At 36.8% G+C, this 13,225-nt stretch overlaps 2 protein-coding genes and 1 pseudogene across 2 annotated transcripts; 2 read left to right on the top strand and 1 right to left on the bottom strand.

The window, feature by feature from the left end:
• Positions 1-36: 36 nt before the first annotated feature.
• LOC136250546 (ras-related C3 botulinum toxin substrate 1) lies at positions 37-1,642 on the bottom strand. The gene is made up of 7 exons (XM_066042764.1): positions 1,481-1,642; positions 1,274-1,345; positions 1,150-1,220; positions 1,016-1,062; positions 895-957; positions 632-832; positions 37-328 (listed from the first exon to the last, which is right to left on the bottom strand). Exons 1-7 carry the CDS (start codon positions 1,513-1,515, stop codon positions 239-241), a joined length of 579 nt encoding a protein of 192 aa, XP_065898836.1. The 5' UTR covers positions 1,516-1,642; the 3' UTR covers positions 37-238.
• Positions 1,643-1,692: 50 nt separating this feature from the next.
• LOC136250552 (splicing factor 3B subunit 5-like) lies at positions 1,693-10,513 on the top strand. The gene is made up of 5 exons (XM_066042770.1): positions 1,693-1,801; positions 1,859-1,898; positions 5,406-5,451; positions 8,634-8,757; positions 10,325-10,513. Exons 1-5 carry the CDS (start codon positions 1,793-1,795, stop codon positions 10,370-10,372), a joined length of 267 nt encoding a protein of 88 aa, XP_065898842.1. The 5' UTR covers positions 1,693-1,792; the 3' UTR covers positions 10,373-10,513.
• Positions 10,514-12,448: 1,935 nt separating this feature from the next.
• On the top strand, positions 12,449-13,225 carry LOC136250553 (uncharacterized; annotated as a pseudogene).

The raw sequence follows: 13,225 nt of genomic DNA, 5'->3' as shown, positions 1-13,225 counted from the left end.
CTTCCTGTAAAGTCATGCAACAAACTTTGACCTGAATGTGTTTGACCACTCAATTCTTTTGAATGAAATTAAAATACATAGGCATATTACAAAAAATATTGAGAGCACTACACAGTTAACCACTTTGTTATCTTCAATAATAATAATACTTATTAGTTACAGACGAGAAAAATGTTTAGTGTTTTACAAGTTGTTGTTAAATATAACAAATATCTTTGTTTTAAAACTAAATGTTGCTTTAGAGAATGCGGCACTTGCCCTTCTTCTTTGGGATCTTGGTGGGGGCCAATACCGCTCTAATAGCATCATCAAAAACAGTTTTCAATCCCTAAAAGAAAACACAAGTGACTAAAAAGTGTATACAGTGTCTAACCAAGCATTTAATATTGGAAACACTTCATTGAAAGAGTTTTTGTACATTTGAATACATACATTTAAAACATGTAATGGTACTGAATAAGTAATAAAACCAATTTAAATTCAAAGTCCAACTACTATATATGGTTCAGCCACAGACCAGCACAGCAAATGTAGCAACAATGTTCCTACCACCACATAACAAATACTTTAGATCACCAGACTTATTACTTATGAAGACTGAATGGAAAACAGATTTTTAATAAAAAAATACCTTCTGTGTAAGAGCTGAGCATTCTAAATATTTAACTGCTCCGATTTCTTTCATCATTTGTAGTCCCTGTGGATATGTGATGGGTGCCAGCCTCTTTTCTTTTAGTTTTTCAATAGTTTCCTTGTCGTCTCTCAAGTCAAGCTTGGTCCCTACCAAGATCACTGGAGTATTAGGACAATGATGACTAACTTCTGGATTCCACTGTGGAAAGAAAAGGTGGATGATGAAAACTGTATACTAACCACAGAATATTGCATGCTTACTTTTGCTCTGACATTCTCAAATGAAGCTGGACTGATCAGCGAGAAACATATTAAGAAAACATCCTAGAGAAAATGGTCATTTAAAAAATGTCTTCACATTAACGTCTACCATAGAACTTACTGTTTGTGGGTAGGAGAGGGGTCGAAGTCTGTCATAATCCTCTTGACCTGCAAGCAGAATCAATATTAAAATATATGGAAACACATAATGAACAAGCAATGCAAAATAAAATTACAGAATTCCAATGGAATTACCTGCAGTGTCCCAAAGCCCAAGGTTGATAGGCTTGCCATCTACCATAACATTGGCTGAGTAGTTATCAAATCTATGGACAAACAGTAGTTATTTGATGGTCAGGTTAACAATGGCATCACTTACACAGTAGGAATGTACTCTCCAGGAAACGCATTTGTAGTGTAACTGATCAATAAACAAGTTTTACCAACGGCTCTGTAAATGCACAACACAGATGACAAATTACTTATCGTATCGTTACTGACTATCTACCGAGAATGTACATTATAAATTCAGTATAAAGCACGTGCATAGTTTGTCAATATTTGATGTTCAAAGCTCGATACTCACCCATCGCCGACTACGACACACTTAATCGCCTGCATTTTGACAATTCGCTTCTAGCTACAACGCCTTTTCTCTACTGCTAACCCAACTTCAAGAATACACACCTAGTAGGTGGCGAGTGCGCCTTTATAAGCAAAAAGTGAATCAAAATTCCCTATAAGGGTAACTTTAAATATAGAACTACTATTCTTAGTTTTCTGTATCTATTTTTAGTAGCACGCTAAAAATAGATGCGACCAACTTTAGGCGCAATATAATTTGGCGCGCCACGTTTTTACCATCGATTGACCTGATTTATTAGAATACGCATGCAAGATGACTTTGGTAAGTGTTCTCCTTTCTTGTGTGAGATTCATAATAACATTCGTTTTACTGTTGTAGGCTTCGGAGAGATACAATATTCACAGCCAATTGGAACATTGTAAGTGTTGTAATCGCCGTGTAAACTGGTAAACTTGATTCCAAGACTCGTGTATGGCCTGTGGAGTTATTTAGATCATTAAATTGATAAATATTTACTTTACTTATTTGTTGACACAACAAAGATCTTGATAGCTTGTCCGATTGTGAGGTACTAGTAAAGGTATTCATGAGTTGTGATGTGTTGGGATCATTGTACGATCTGTGCTATAATGTAATACCAGCTTTACATGTAAAGAATTAGCTTTAAAATGTCCTTGCATATGAAAATAGACTGTTAGTGTTTTTAAGTTTCAACATTGTGTACTACTGGCTTCTTATATTCAATATTTATATCGGACACAAGTGGGTATCCACCCTGTAAATATTTGCAACATGTGCTCTTCTGGCATATAAACTTGTTGTTAATTAGAACATGATGTGTTCTGTGAATTTAATTTGGCACTAACCATGTTTTCTCAGCCCTTCTTGTGTAAATAAGCACTATCTCCAGATAAAACTGTTATGTCTATGTCTAAAAGTTATTCTTGCATGGCCAGACCAGTATCTTGCTTTCTCTTTTAATTTGCGGTATCAATAAGGGACATCATTGGTTGGCAAGATAGGGTCTGGTGGAATTCTGGAGACAGTTGTGCATTTAATTCAATGACTAATATATAGTTGGCTAGCTGTATGTTGGCATGGCAGAACATAAAACTTCAAACAAGACTGTATACTGTTGCTACATAGCATTTTCCTGGCAAGAAAGGCAAGAAGTAGTTACGGTAACTGTTCTAGTATAAACACAACTTTGTCTGTGGAACTTACCACGTAACCCCATCTCGCTCGCTAATGACATCACAAATGCAAAAAGAGGAGGTAAGATAGCGGTCTGGCCACTTGGTAATATACCCATGTGGTTCTGTGTTTGTTTTGCTGTGACATGTATACAAACAATGGGTTTTTGGGTGTTATGTACAGTAGTTGCTCTCACATCATTTTAGTGTACATTTTTTATTGTATGTACACTTAGTCTAGACCCTTAGCTGGTATATTAGTAATTTTAAGCATCTGTGGTGAGAGGGTACTTGTTTTCTAACACCAGGAGGGGGGATAGCTTGTCGCATTCCTGTCATGCCACTTTGAATTGCCCAAACTCTTGGGTGTTTAGATGTGATTGCATGGTAATCCACCAGTTTGCAATATGAGGCTGGTGTGATGAAATTACAGCCAGTGTTGAATTATTGCTATAAACAATATAGTCCCAATATTGTAATTTCTAATGGACAAGTGCAGACATACTACAGATTAATGTACATTTGTGGTATACCATATTTACTTGGTTAAACGTCACACCTTCAATAGTAGCCGCACTTGAGTGGTGCAATGGTCGATTTTGAAAATAAGGGCTTCAACGTTGTTTTTTAGTATCGAGTGGTGGTCAAATTTTAACAGTCACTGCATCGACTTTTAGAACTGAGGTAATAATTGCTGCGGCTTTTAATTGGTACTGTGAGTGCATATTCTCCAAATGTTGTGTGTGTCATCAAAATGCAAGGCATTGTCTCCAGCATTTCATTGTTTACTATTCTTCTCTACCTACAAAAGTTTTCAATTTGGGTATTCTCATGTGTGTGTGTGACACACAATACACTTGTGATTGTTGGGGACCATTTTTTACTGGTCTTTTATTCAATTTTAGAGAGCTTAGAAAAGGGCAATTCGCTTCTTAAAAAAAAAAGAGCATTTTTTCTGTGGTCCAAACCAACTCTTGCTTCATACATTGTTTACCTCTATAATAGAGTAGCCTCTAGTTTAAAGTGGCCATGATGAAAAGGTGTTACTATGTATTTTGCCATTGACATTATTAATATCTACTTTTGTATGGTTGACAATGAGGTATTCATGTTCTTAAAAGTGTAATTTAGATAACCTACCGTATTTAAATGTGCAAATGTAAAAAAAAACTTGGGAAGCTTTTACTGATGGTCGTAAACAAAATATCACTTTAATATTAGAGGTGTGCCTATGCCAGTGGTATCAGGTCGGTAATACAAAGCTGCAGATACCACCAGTCCACGTTTATTGTATCTTCAACCATCACTGACTAAGTTTTCAGTAGCAAATGAGTTACTTGGGCTAACAAAGTAGCAAATGCAAAGTCTTTGTTGTTACCAAGTATTGCTACACTTGCTCCATGTGTATTTGAAGTTATTCCTCAAAAAGAAGCTACAGTGTTTAACTGTGTGATGTTTGCAGTAGTATATATATATATATATATATATATATATATAGTTCATATATAAATGTCTGAATTTCAGATGGATTTTTAAACTTGTCTAGGTTTCAATTCTTAATATTAGCATCAGTATTAGCAGATTATTTCACTACAAGTACTGGTATGGACTTTATCCACAATGACGTCACGAGCACAAGATTTGGGGTACTAATGTATAGATGCCTATGGAGAAATGTTTTGATTGATCATATTTTAGCCAGGGAAGGAGATATCAAGCTCTAAGCAACAGGCATGGGTACAAGACAACTCAATAAACGATTTGTATCACATGGTGGAAAATTTTCGAGATAACACATGTTTGCAATAGTTTTTGTTACGTTATACCCATACCTGTTGGCTACTGGTCAGTATCTTTCTTCACGGGTGAAATATGATCGATCAAAACAATTTCTCCATATAGGCGCCTGTACATTAGTACCCCAAATAATGCGGCCATCTTGTGCTCGTGACGTCATTGTGGATAAAGTCCATTGGAAGTGTCAGTAAAAAGTGGTATTAGTACGTGATACTCACAGTCACATGTCTGTCACATTTATCAAACAGGGAAGGATTGTATAACAACTCTTGTGTACAGTGTCTGGTTGTTGAATAGGATGACTTATAGTGGTTGTGTTGCTGTAGCTATGAGTATCTGTAGTATAGGAGTACTACATACTTTGTCTAAAATTCTTGAACATTTTATAAAATCTGCTGTCTTATAATAATAAAACTCATCCCACTGGTCTGTTTTGGTCTATAGGAATCCATATTTTGTGAAGCAGCAAAATAGCCTTGAGCAGTAACTTTTACTATCGCAAGAAACAAGAAATTATATGTCCCTTGAATTCTACAATATTAAATAGAATCTGTACTATCCACACAAAGTGCTTTGGTCTCCTATTAATCTAGTAGAAATATTTGTGAGGCCAATTTCATTCGAAGTGTTAAAGCAGACTTCTAGGCTTTAATAGGCATTTTGACAGGTGGATAAACTTATCATTATAGATTAGTATAGAACTTGAAAGTGGTCTCTACATGTGTATAGGTAGTCGCTAAGACAAATTCTACTGTGCTTTATAATTGCTCTTGCTTGGTTGTTTGAAAAAATGACATCTTGTTTTTTTGCTCTATATTAAGACTCGCCAATGATACAAGTATGGGCATTGTGTATTTTAAAATCAAATCAAGTTTTCCAGTTGATGTTTGTTGTACGTGTGTTCAATTAAATACATATTGTTGCTATTGTTACAGTACAATCCAAGTATGTTGGCACTGGCCATGCGGATTTGAGTAAATAGTAAGTTGTGTAGTTACATAGTACTCCTATATTTGTTGGGGTTAATGTCAACTGAATACTGCAATTATATCTGCACACACACACACACACACACACACACACACACACACACACACACACACACACACACACACACACACACACACACACACACACACACACACACACACACACACACACACACACACACACACACACACACACACACACACTACAACAGAAAGTATAACCTTCAGCTGCTTTTACGTGATTACATGTAACAGTTAGGACACCTGTGTGCTATTGCAGGTGCCTACTGGTATATCCTGAGACTAATACCCTGCATGATGCTGTACCACATCTCATGGGCACCTGAAATGTCATCTGAACATCTCCGCATGAATATAAACATGGTTGATTAATTATCTATTTAGTTAGAATGGGATAGTATTAACTGCATGGGCGCCTGGTTTGTAGAAGTAGCATAACATCAACTTGTATCAGTGGTATTAATTGGGCTTAGTAAATGCTAACTGTCCATGTCACACATGATAGATGGTGTTGTTATTATTACTTCAGCTAGATGATTAGATTTGTACATAGTATATTTTGTAATTCATGAATTATAGTATAATTTGTTAATTACGTTGCTATGCACTGCTAAGGAAGCGTAACTCTAGCAAACCACTTTAAACTGCAAATTGCACACAGAAATGTTCTCAACTGCTCACACCACCTTTCTCTTCAAAAAGGAATTCATTATTTCCGATATCCTACAAAGCCTACTACGCTACTTTTTTTCGGTTGTATTATGCCCATATAGCCCATTAAGAAAGTTGTTCTTTAACCTGTTTAACTCAAATTTTGAAATAGTGGCCTCAGCATAAAAGTTAAGTTCTTAAAAGTGTAACAATGTTTATCATTTCACATATGCAGGCTGCTTTTTACACAAAACTGTTTGCTTGCTCGCATGGGTGAAATGGCACACACACACACACACACACACACACACACACACACACACACACACACACACACACACACACACACCGCACACACATATTGCAGTAACCAGGTGCATGCCCCGCAGCGGGGTGTGCGCCTAGTTTAAAAAAATAAAATAAAACTTTGCGCTACTGTGGCATTGCATTGAACCTTGCACTTCGCAATTACCAGACTAATGTTATACCATGTATGCACGTACTACACACTACATGTGCACAATGCATACATACATACGTACTATGTACGTACGTACACATGTGTGTACATATAAAAAAGCCTGTATTCATCACCTTCACAAACATGCCATCCTAGGACATGTGTGCACTAAGTTGTGCAGGCAAAAACGCATTACATTTGATAGCTTTTGTAGAATTGAATTTATAATGCTAGTGAACACTGTAGGGAATTATCTAAGATTGACCAGTTAGTAGTGTGACGCTAATTTGTACTTATTTGACTTACATTTTCCATGCTTGCGTGATAATGATATTAACTGTGACATCGGTATAGTTACCAAGGGAGTGATTGTAACTTCCCAATGAACATTCATAGATGTGTTTACTCTGTGGTTAGTTTACTAATGGATACTGTTTGACCATTAGCAGATATTTATAGTATCAAAGTAGACAGGTGTGGTGGGCTTTAATTAAAGAAAGACTGATGCATCATCTTATTGCCATCCATGAACAATAGCTGGCCAAGAGTCTACATGTAGGAGGACAGGAAATTGTTAACTGTGACACCAAGGACCATGCATATAAGATAAGACAAAAACTTCTTACCAGTGTGGAGCTCACTGAAGCTTGCCCTGACTATACCTTGTTGGTTGTTTACAATACTGTACAAGTTGACACACTTTCCCCTTAAATGTGACTCACTACACATTGCAGTATTAAGAGGCATGTTATTGTTCAGATTTGTGTAGTGTATATGCTGTGTGAACAGTTATGTTTATTGAGGAGCTGTGGGTCTATAATGCTTGTGGCTACTATATCAGTGGATCCTGTTTATTCTTATACCCTGGGAAGTCCCTGTTTGAGGGGAGTACATGTATGGTACATGTACTACTGTAATGCATGCAAATGGGACCATGGACAATCATGTGTTTATATATTGGTGGCTTTTGTAGGGATATCACTGTTAACGTTACTCCAGGGATGAATCAAAGTATATTCACCTGTTAAGGTTGAAACTTGGTTTTTCCTTCTAGACAAGAAAGAATCAATAAAGAAAAATGCAAACTAGTCGGACTTTTGCTCAGCAGGTCACAATTATCTCAGTAAATTTAGTAGTAATGGTAGTAGTAGTAGTAGTAGTAGTAGTAGTAGCAGCAGCAGCAGCAGCAGCAGCAGCAGCAGCAGCAGCAGCAGCAGCAGCAGCAGCAGCAGCAGCAGCAGCAGCAGCAGCAGCAGCAGCAGCAGCAGCAGCAGCAGCAGCAGCAGCAGCAGCAGCAGCAGCATGTTAGATGTTAGGCTGACTGTTAGGCTGACTGATGTTATTTGTTGAAAACAGAAATGCTATAAAGGGTGTGTGTCAGTGATAATCATTTCCTTCACTTCCTACATCCCCACATTTTAGTAAGGATTATTTGTTTGATTTTACATACTTTCGAACATCTAGTTTGGTTTGGATAACTGACTCTGCACTGTACTTAAAACACAAATGACTGCTCTAATAGAGTATCTTGATGTTTTATGAAGTTTCTTACTTTAGAATTACGTTGTGTTGCATTGCAGCGTTGGCTAAATTCCATCTAGGTTGATGTGAAAAGTGATTTGAACATATTTCCTTTGAACATTTTATTATGGCTCCCAGCCAGCCATGTACTGCAATATCATACAGTGGTTGATCATGAAAAATATGAAGGTCTGGTTTTATGCAATTTAACAGTGTAGCTGGGTTGTTTACTAGTTTCTTAGGATCTGTAAGCTTGTTATTGTGTAATGGACTATTTGTTTGTACTTACCTGTGAAAGTTTATTAGCTGACCATGCACTTAGAGCTTTTGTACAGAAACTGTATCGTATCAGTGATTAACACAGCTGTTAGATGCAAGTACCATATACGTAGACTCTGATAAACACAGATGTATCACATATCATATATATATATATATATATATTGTATGTATGTGAAGCACACACATAAGCTGATTCAAGATTTCATGCTTATTGCATCACTGTTACATATTTTCTGTAGTGAGTGGATGGTTAACCAGCACAGGGACAGTTTTGCTTCCTTCATCGGTCATCATGACATGGTGTCCTACTTTTCACTGGTGGAGAACGAGTCTAAAGCAAGGACCAAGTTCAACTTGATGCAGGTGAGACCATACAGTAGCTAGAAGAGTGTCATGCCTCAGTTTTAGATATGTGGAAGGAGCACTACAATAAAATGAATGAAGGGCTTTGAATACCAATACATTTCTTTCTGATATACTTTAGACAGAGTATTGTCATGTGTTGAATAAGTTTCCACTTGTATAGCTTATGATATAATAGAATTGTAGTTACCTTTTGAAGTATTTTAACATGAAGCATGTATGCCTGATGATAATGTATTTATAAAGTCATATTTGTGACCAGATTTGTGAAAAGGGACCTTCCACACATCCAATCTACAAACTTCAACGACTCATAACTTCAGATTGGAAAAGGCTTTTTCATAACCCCCCGAATGCTCTGCCTGATATAAACGCATTAGCCTGAGGGCCGTTAGGCCTGAAGGCGAGTGCGTTTATACAGGCAGAACACAAGTGCATGGTATAACTGTTATGTACCACTCACCTAATAGGTGGAAAGATCTAACGCTACAGCTACATTTCTTTTATAAGGTAGAAAGCCGATATTGATTGTGGCACTCTTAAAACTAACGACATTATTATGTATCAAGCATGGCCTTGACCATACAGTCACATGGCAACGCCACAATCGATTATTATGGTGAGTATCAATTAGAACAATATTGTTTTAAAAAGCGAATTGTTAAGGTGGAAGCTTCGATCAAACTAGTAAGGTATGTAACTACGTTTATATATATGTAAATAGAGTTTTACCTGCTGTGTTTGCCTCTTTGATCGCCATTGGCTGCTTTTAGATCGCATGTATAACGTAGTAGTGATGTTCCCTGTATGGCCCCACAATCAAATTTCGCATGTTAGGCTATATAAGAATTCGAGTAAAGAGGGTAGCGTCTTGCCACCTATTAGGTGAGGTGTCGTAGCGGCCTTAGCCGCCAGCACTTGTGCAATGTAGCACAAAACCGCAGCTAGTACAATATAAATATATTGCACTGCGGTCAGTGCATTATAAGTTATAATGCACTCGCTGCGGTTAGTACAGCAGTGCTATATACGAATTATAGCACTCACGGTACCTTTGAACTGCCCACGCAGAGTGGTACATAAGAGGTATAGACATCTGCAACTTTGTGATTGGGATCCCATTCGCAATAGGTTCGCGACCACACCCATCAATTAAAGATCTAGGTGAACTAATAGCAGTAGAATGTGCAGACCACACCGCTAACAAGCTAGCTATTTACATAACAATAAAAAAGATTACCTCACTCCTTTTTTGACTTAAGATACTCTAATAGAACAGTTACTCTAATACAACAATCATGTGTGATATTCTAATAGAACAGTCATAAGTTACACTGTGACTAGCTGTGCTACAACAAAAAAGTAAGCAAACTAATACTTGAAAAAATTGTTAATTTAAAAATGAAGTAGGGATCTATGCAGTAAAAAGTAGTGAAACAAGAGACGAATGATGGTATTACAGTGGGAAAATCCATGCCAATATATGTACCATGAAGCTTTTAAAAGTTTATAAGTATGGTGTGTTTCAAAATTGTTGTGCGTTATATTAGAGTATTCTCCCTTACAGAAAATGCTGCTACCCTGTGGATTACCTCCTGAAAAACAAGAAGACTAGCACATGCTGTACATGTAACATACTAGTACACACAGTGTAGTAACAGACCATACACTTGTGCATATTTTCCACATTATAATGGACTTACTTTTTGTATGTTGTTTTGTGTTGGTCTATACTTATGATGAGTATTGTGATATGGCTGCAACAAAATACTACTGCATGATGTGCATGTTTCAAATCGAGGGTGGGGAGCTAGCAAGGGGAGGGGGGCATGCTCAGGAAGTAAGTGAAAATACAGGTGGATAGGAGTGAAGTATCCATGCTAAGTTTTTATGAATTCAATCAATGTTACAAAATGTGTGAATGTCAAAATTGTTATTGTACTGATGCCAATGAAATTGATCTGAGTGGCCTCTTCCCTCAAGTATTGTATTTTGATGAAAGGTGGTACTGCAATTCTATTGACTGCTCTATTAGAATATCTCTCAGGTAGAGAAGTCTCTCTAACTCTATACCATATACACAGGCCTTTTGCACAGTCTAATATATTAGCCATACATCTGTAGTTCAGAAATTGTGTAATATGTTATGCTCCAAATACTACATTCACCACTTGTGATCATTCCAAGTCTTATAGATGACAACAAGTTAATGATAGTATATATAAAGGATAAAATATGGAGAATTCATATAGCTAGCTATGTATGCACTGACACTTCAGTTTTTACAGTATAGAAATGTTAGGGGCACTACTGCAATGTGTTCTACTGATATTGACAAGTTAAATCACAACAGGTACATGACTGTCAGAGATGAAGTATCTATATTATAACAAAAACTACAATGCAGAGGTGACTGCTGAAACAATCAAGGACTCCAATACAACTTTCAAGTTCTTTAATATAATGCATACCAATTTTAATACTCAAATACCAAACTCATTAGCAAGTGTACCTATACATTGCAGTGCAAAACAGTTGACCACCAGATACATCTGCCATCCTATAATACTGTTTGCTCAAGCCTATATATATCAAGCTGTCATTGTGCTTGTAGTTTTTTTTTGTGCAATGGAAGTCAAAATTGATGATAGGGCGTGTCCAGATAAAATTTCACACCTTAGTGTTATCTCAACTTACTTTAGCCTTTTATGGTTATGTACATTCTGTTTGCTTCATTACTACTGGTATACTGTATAAATTCTTTTCTGTGAGATTCAGCTATAATGCCAGCAAAAGTTGTTTGGATTTGTTTAATCTTCAACTTCCAGTGGGTGTTGATGACAAAGTAAGTCACTTTCATTCATTGTAGCTTGTGTATTGTATATAGGGACCCGCCGATTATGCTCATAATTTTACCTATTATGCTATGCTGCACTGCTCAAAAATTTACCTATTATGCTTAAATTTATGCTCAATACTTACCCAGTATGCTCAAATTATGCCCAATTATTTATGCCTCAGTTCTCATGCTCTGCTAATAATTTCCAATTTATGGATAAATAATAAGTGGCTGAAGCACAAACTTACTTGTCAAAATGCATATCACAGAAAAGATCGATATACTCTAATAGAACAGTCAGTTATGTGATTGTTCTATTAGAGTTACTGACTGTTCTATTAGAGTATATCGATCTTTCTGTGATACCTATTTTGATAAGCAAAAATTCATACTATTACACAAATATTCTACCTATTATGCTAGCGTTATGCTCAATGCTTTCAGACACCTATTATGCTCATAATTATGCCAGCATAATCGGCGGGTCCCTAATTGTATATTAAGTATGGAAACCATCTAACTCTTTTGTATGTACAGAGCGACTGATGCCAATTTTACTGATGTTGTTTTGCATAATGTTGTGAAGGTATGTTTCTGCTTAATAATTTCTGCTACAGTTGTGTTGCTATACTGTTAATGCAGAAAAGTTCTGGACCACCAAAAACCCAATGTACTGATTCTAATGAGGGCTTCAGCAAGCTGGATGGAAGTCTTCACAACTCAATATGGATATGTCGAAGTGGAGAATGGATACCCTACCAGTGAGAATTACGTACTAATAATTATGCACTGTGTAATGCACTGCACTGTAATGTACATGTCTGCATTCAACTATTTATGCTGAAGGATTGAGCCACAATTGGGAAAGATTAGATCACTCAGTGCTGATTCATGTAAACACATCAGAAAAGTTTTAGCAACTGATTGTACTAACCTACCCAATAGTGGAGTGTACTGGGTACAGGACAAGCAGGTACTTATATATCATGCATGTATGATATTTGTGTCTTACTGGCTGTAGGTCTACTGTGACATGACAACTGATGGTGGAGGATGGACACTTGTATGGCAACACTCATACATGGAAACATCACCTCTCTCCACTAACATGTACTACTTCTCAGATTACTACAAGACCTGTGCTACCTATGCTAGTGGTTGGTGTAATATACCCAATAAGAACGCTTCAATCCAACAGAACAAATGACTGTAGCCTACCACAAGGGAACCATTGTGTATGCATATAAAGGAGTGTTCAACTATAATATAGACCATGACTGGACTGGTGGAGTGTTGGTGGACTTTAAGAAAATCGTTGATCAATGCACGACTGCAAATAAAGGAATACTACCAGCTCCTTCCAGCCATTCGACAAATCCTAATTTATTAGGATTAGCGTTTGATAAACACAGCCCTTATAACCACCTTCAAAACTGTGATACAATTTGGGGCAGTCTTGATTCACCGGCAGAGTGCCGCTGGCATGATTGCCATTTACCTTCAGGTCTTTCTACTAAAGCAATTCAAACTCAGCAAACAGTAGCAATTTATGTTTGCTAAGGAACAACTTATATGTGCAACTGATACACTACTAGCTTAGCACAGCTATTTGTTAACTTGTTATATATA

This window comes from Dysidea avara, chromosome 3 (genome assembly GCF_963678975.1).
Source record: "Dysidea avara chromosome 3, odDysAvar1.4, whole genome shotgun sequence".
In the NCBI taxonomy this organism is placed as follows: Eukaryota; Metazoa; Porifera; class Demospongiae; order Dictyoceratida; family Dysideidae; genus Dysidea; species Dysidea avara.
Note: the sequence above shows the minus strand (reverse complement) of the source record. Positions and strands in the feature narration are given on the sequence as shown.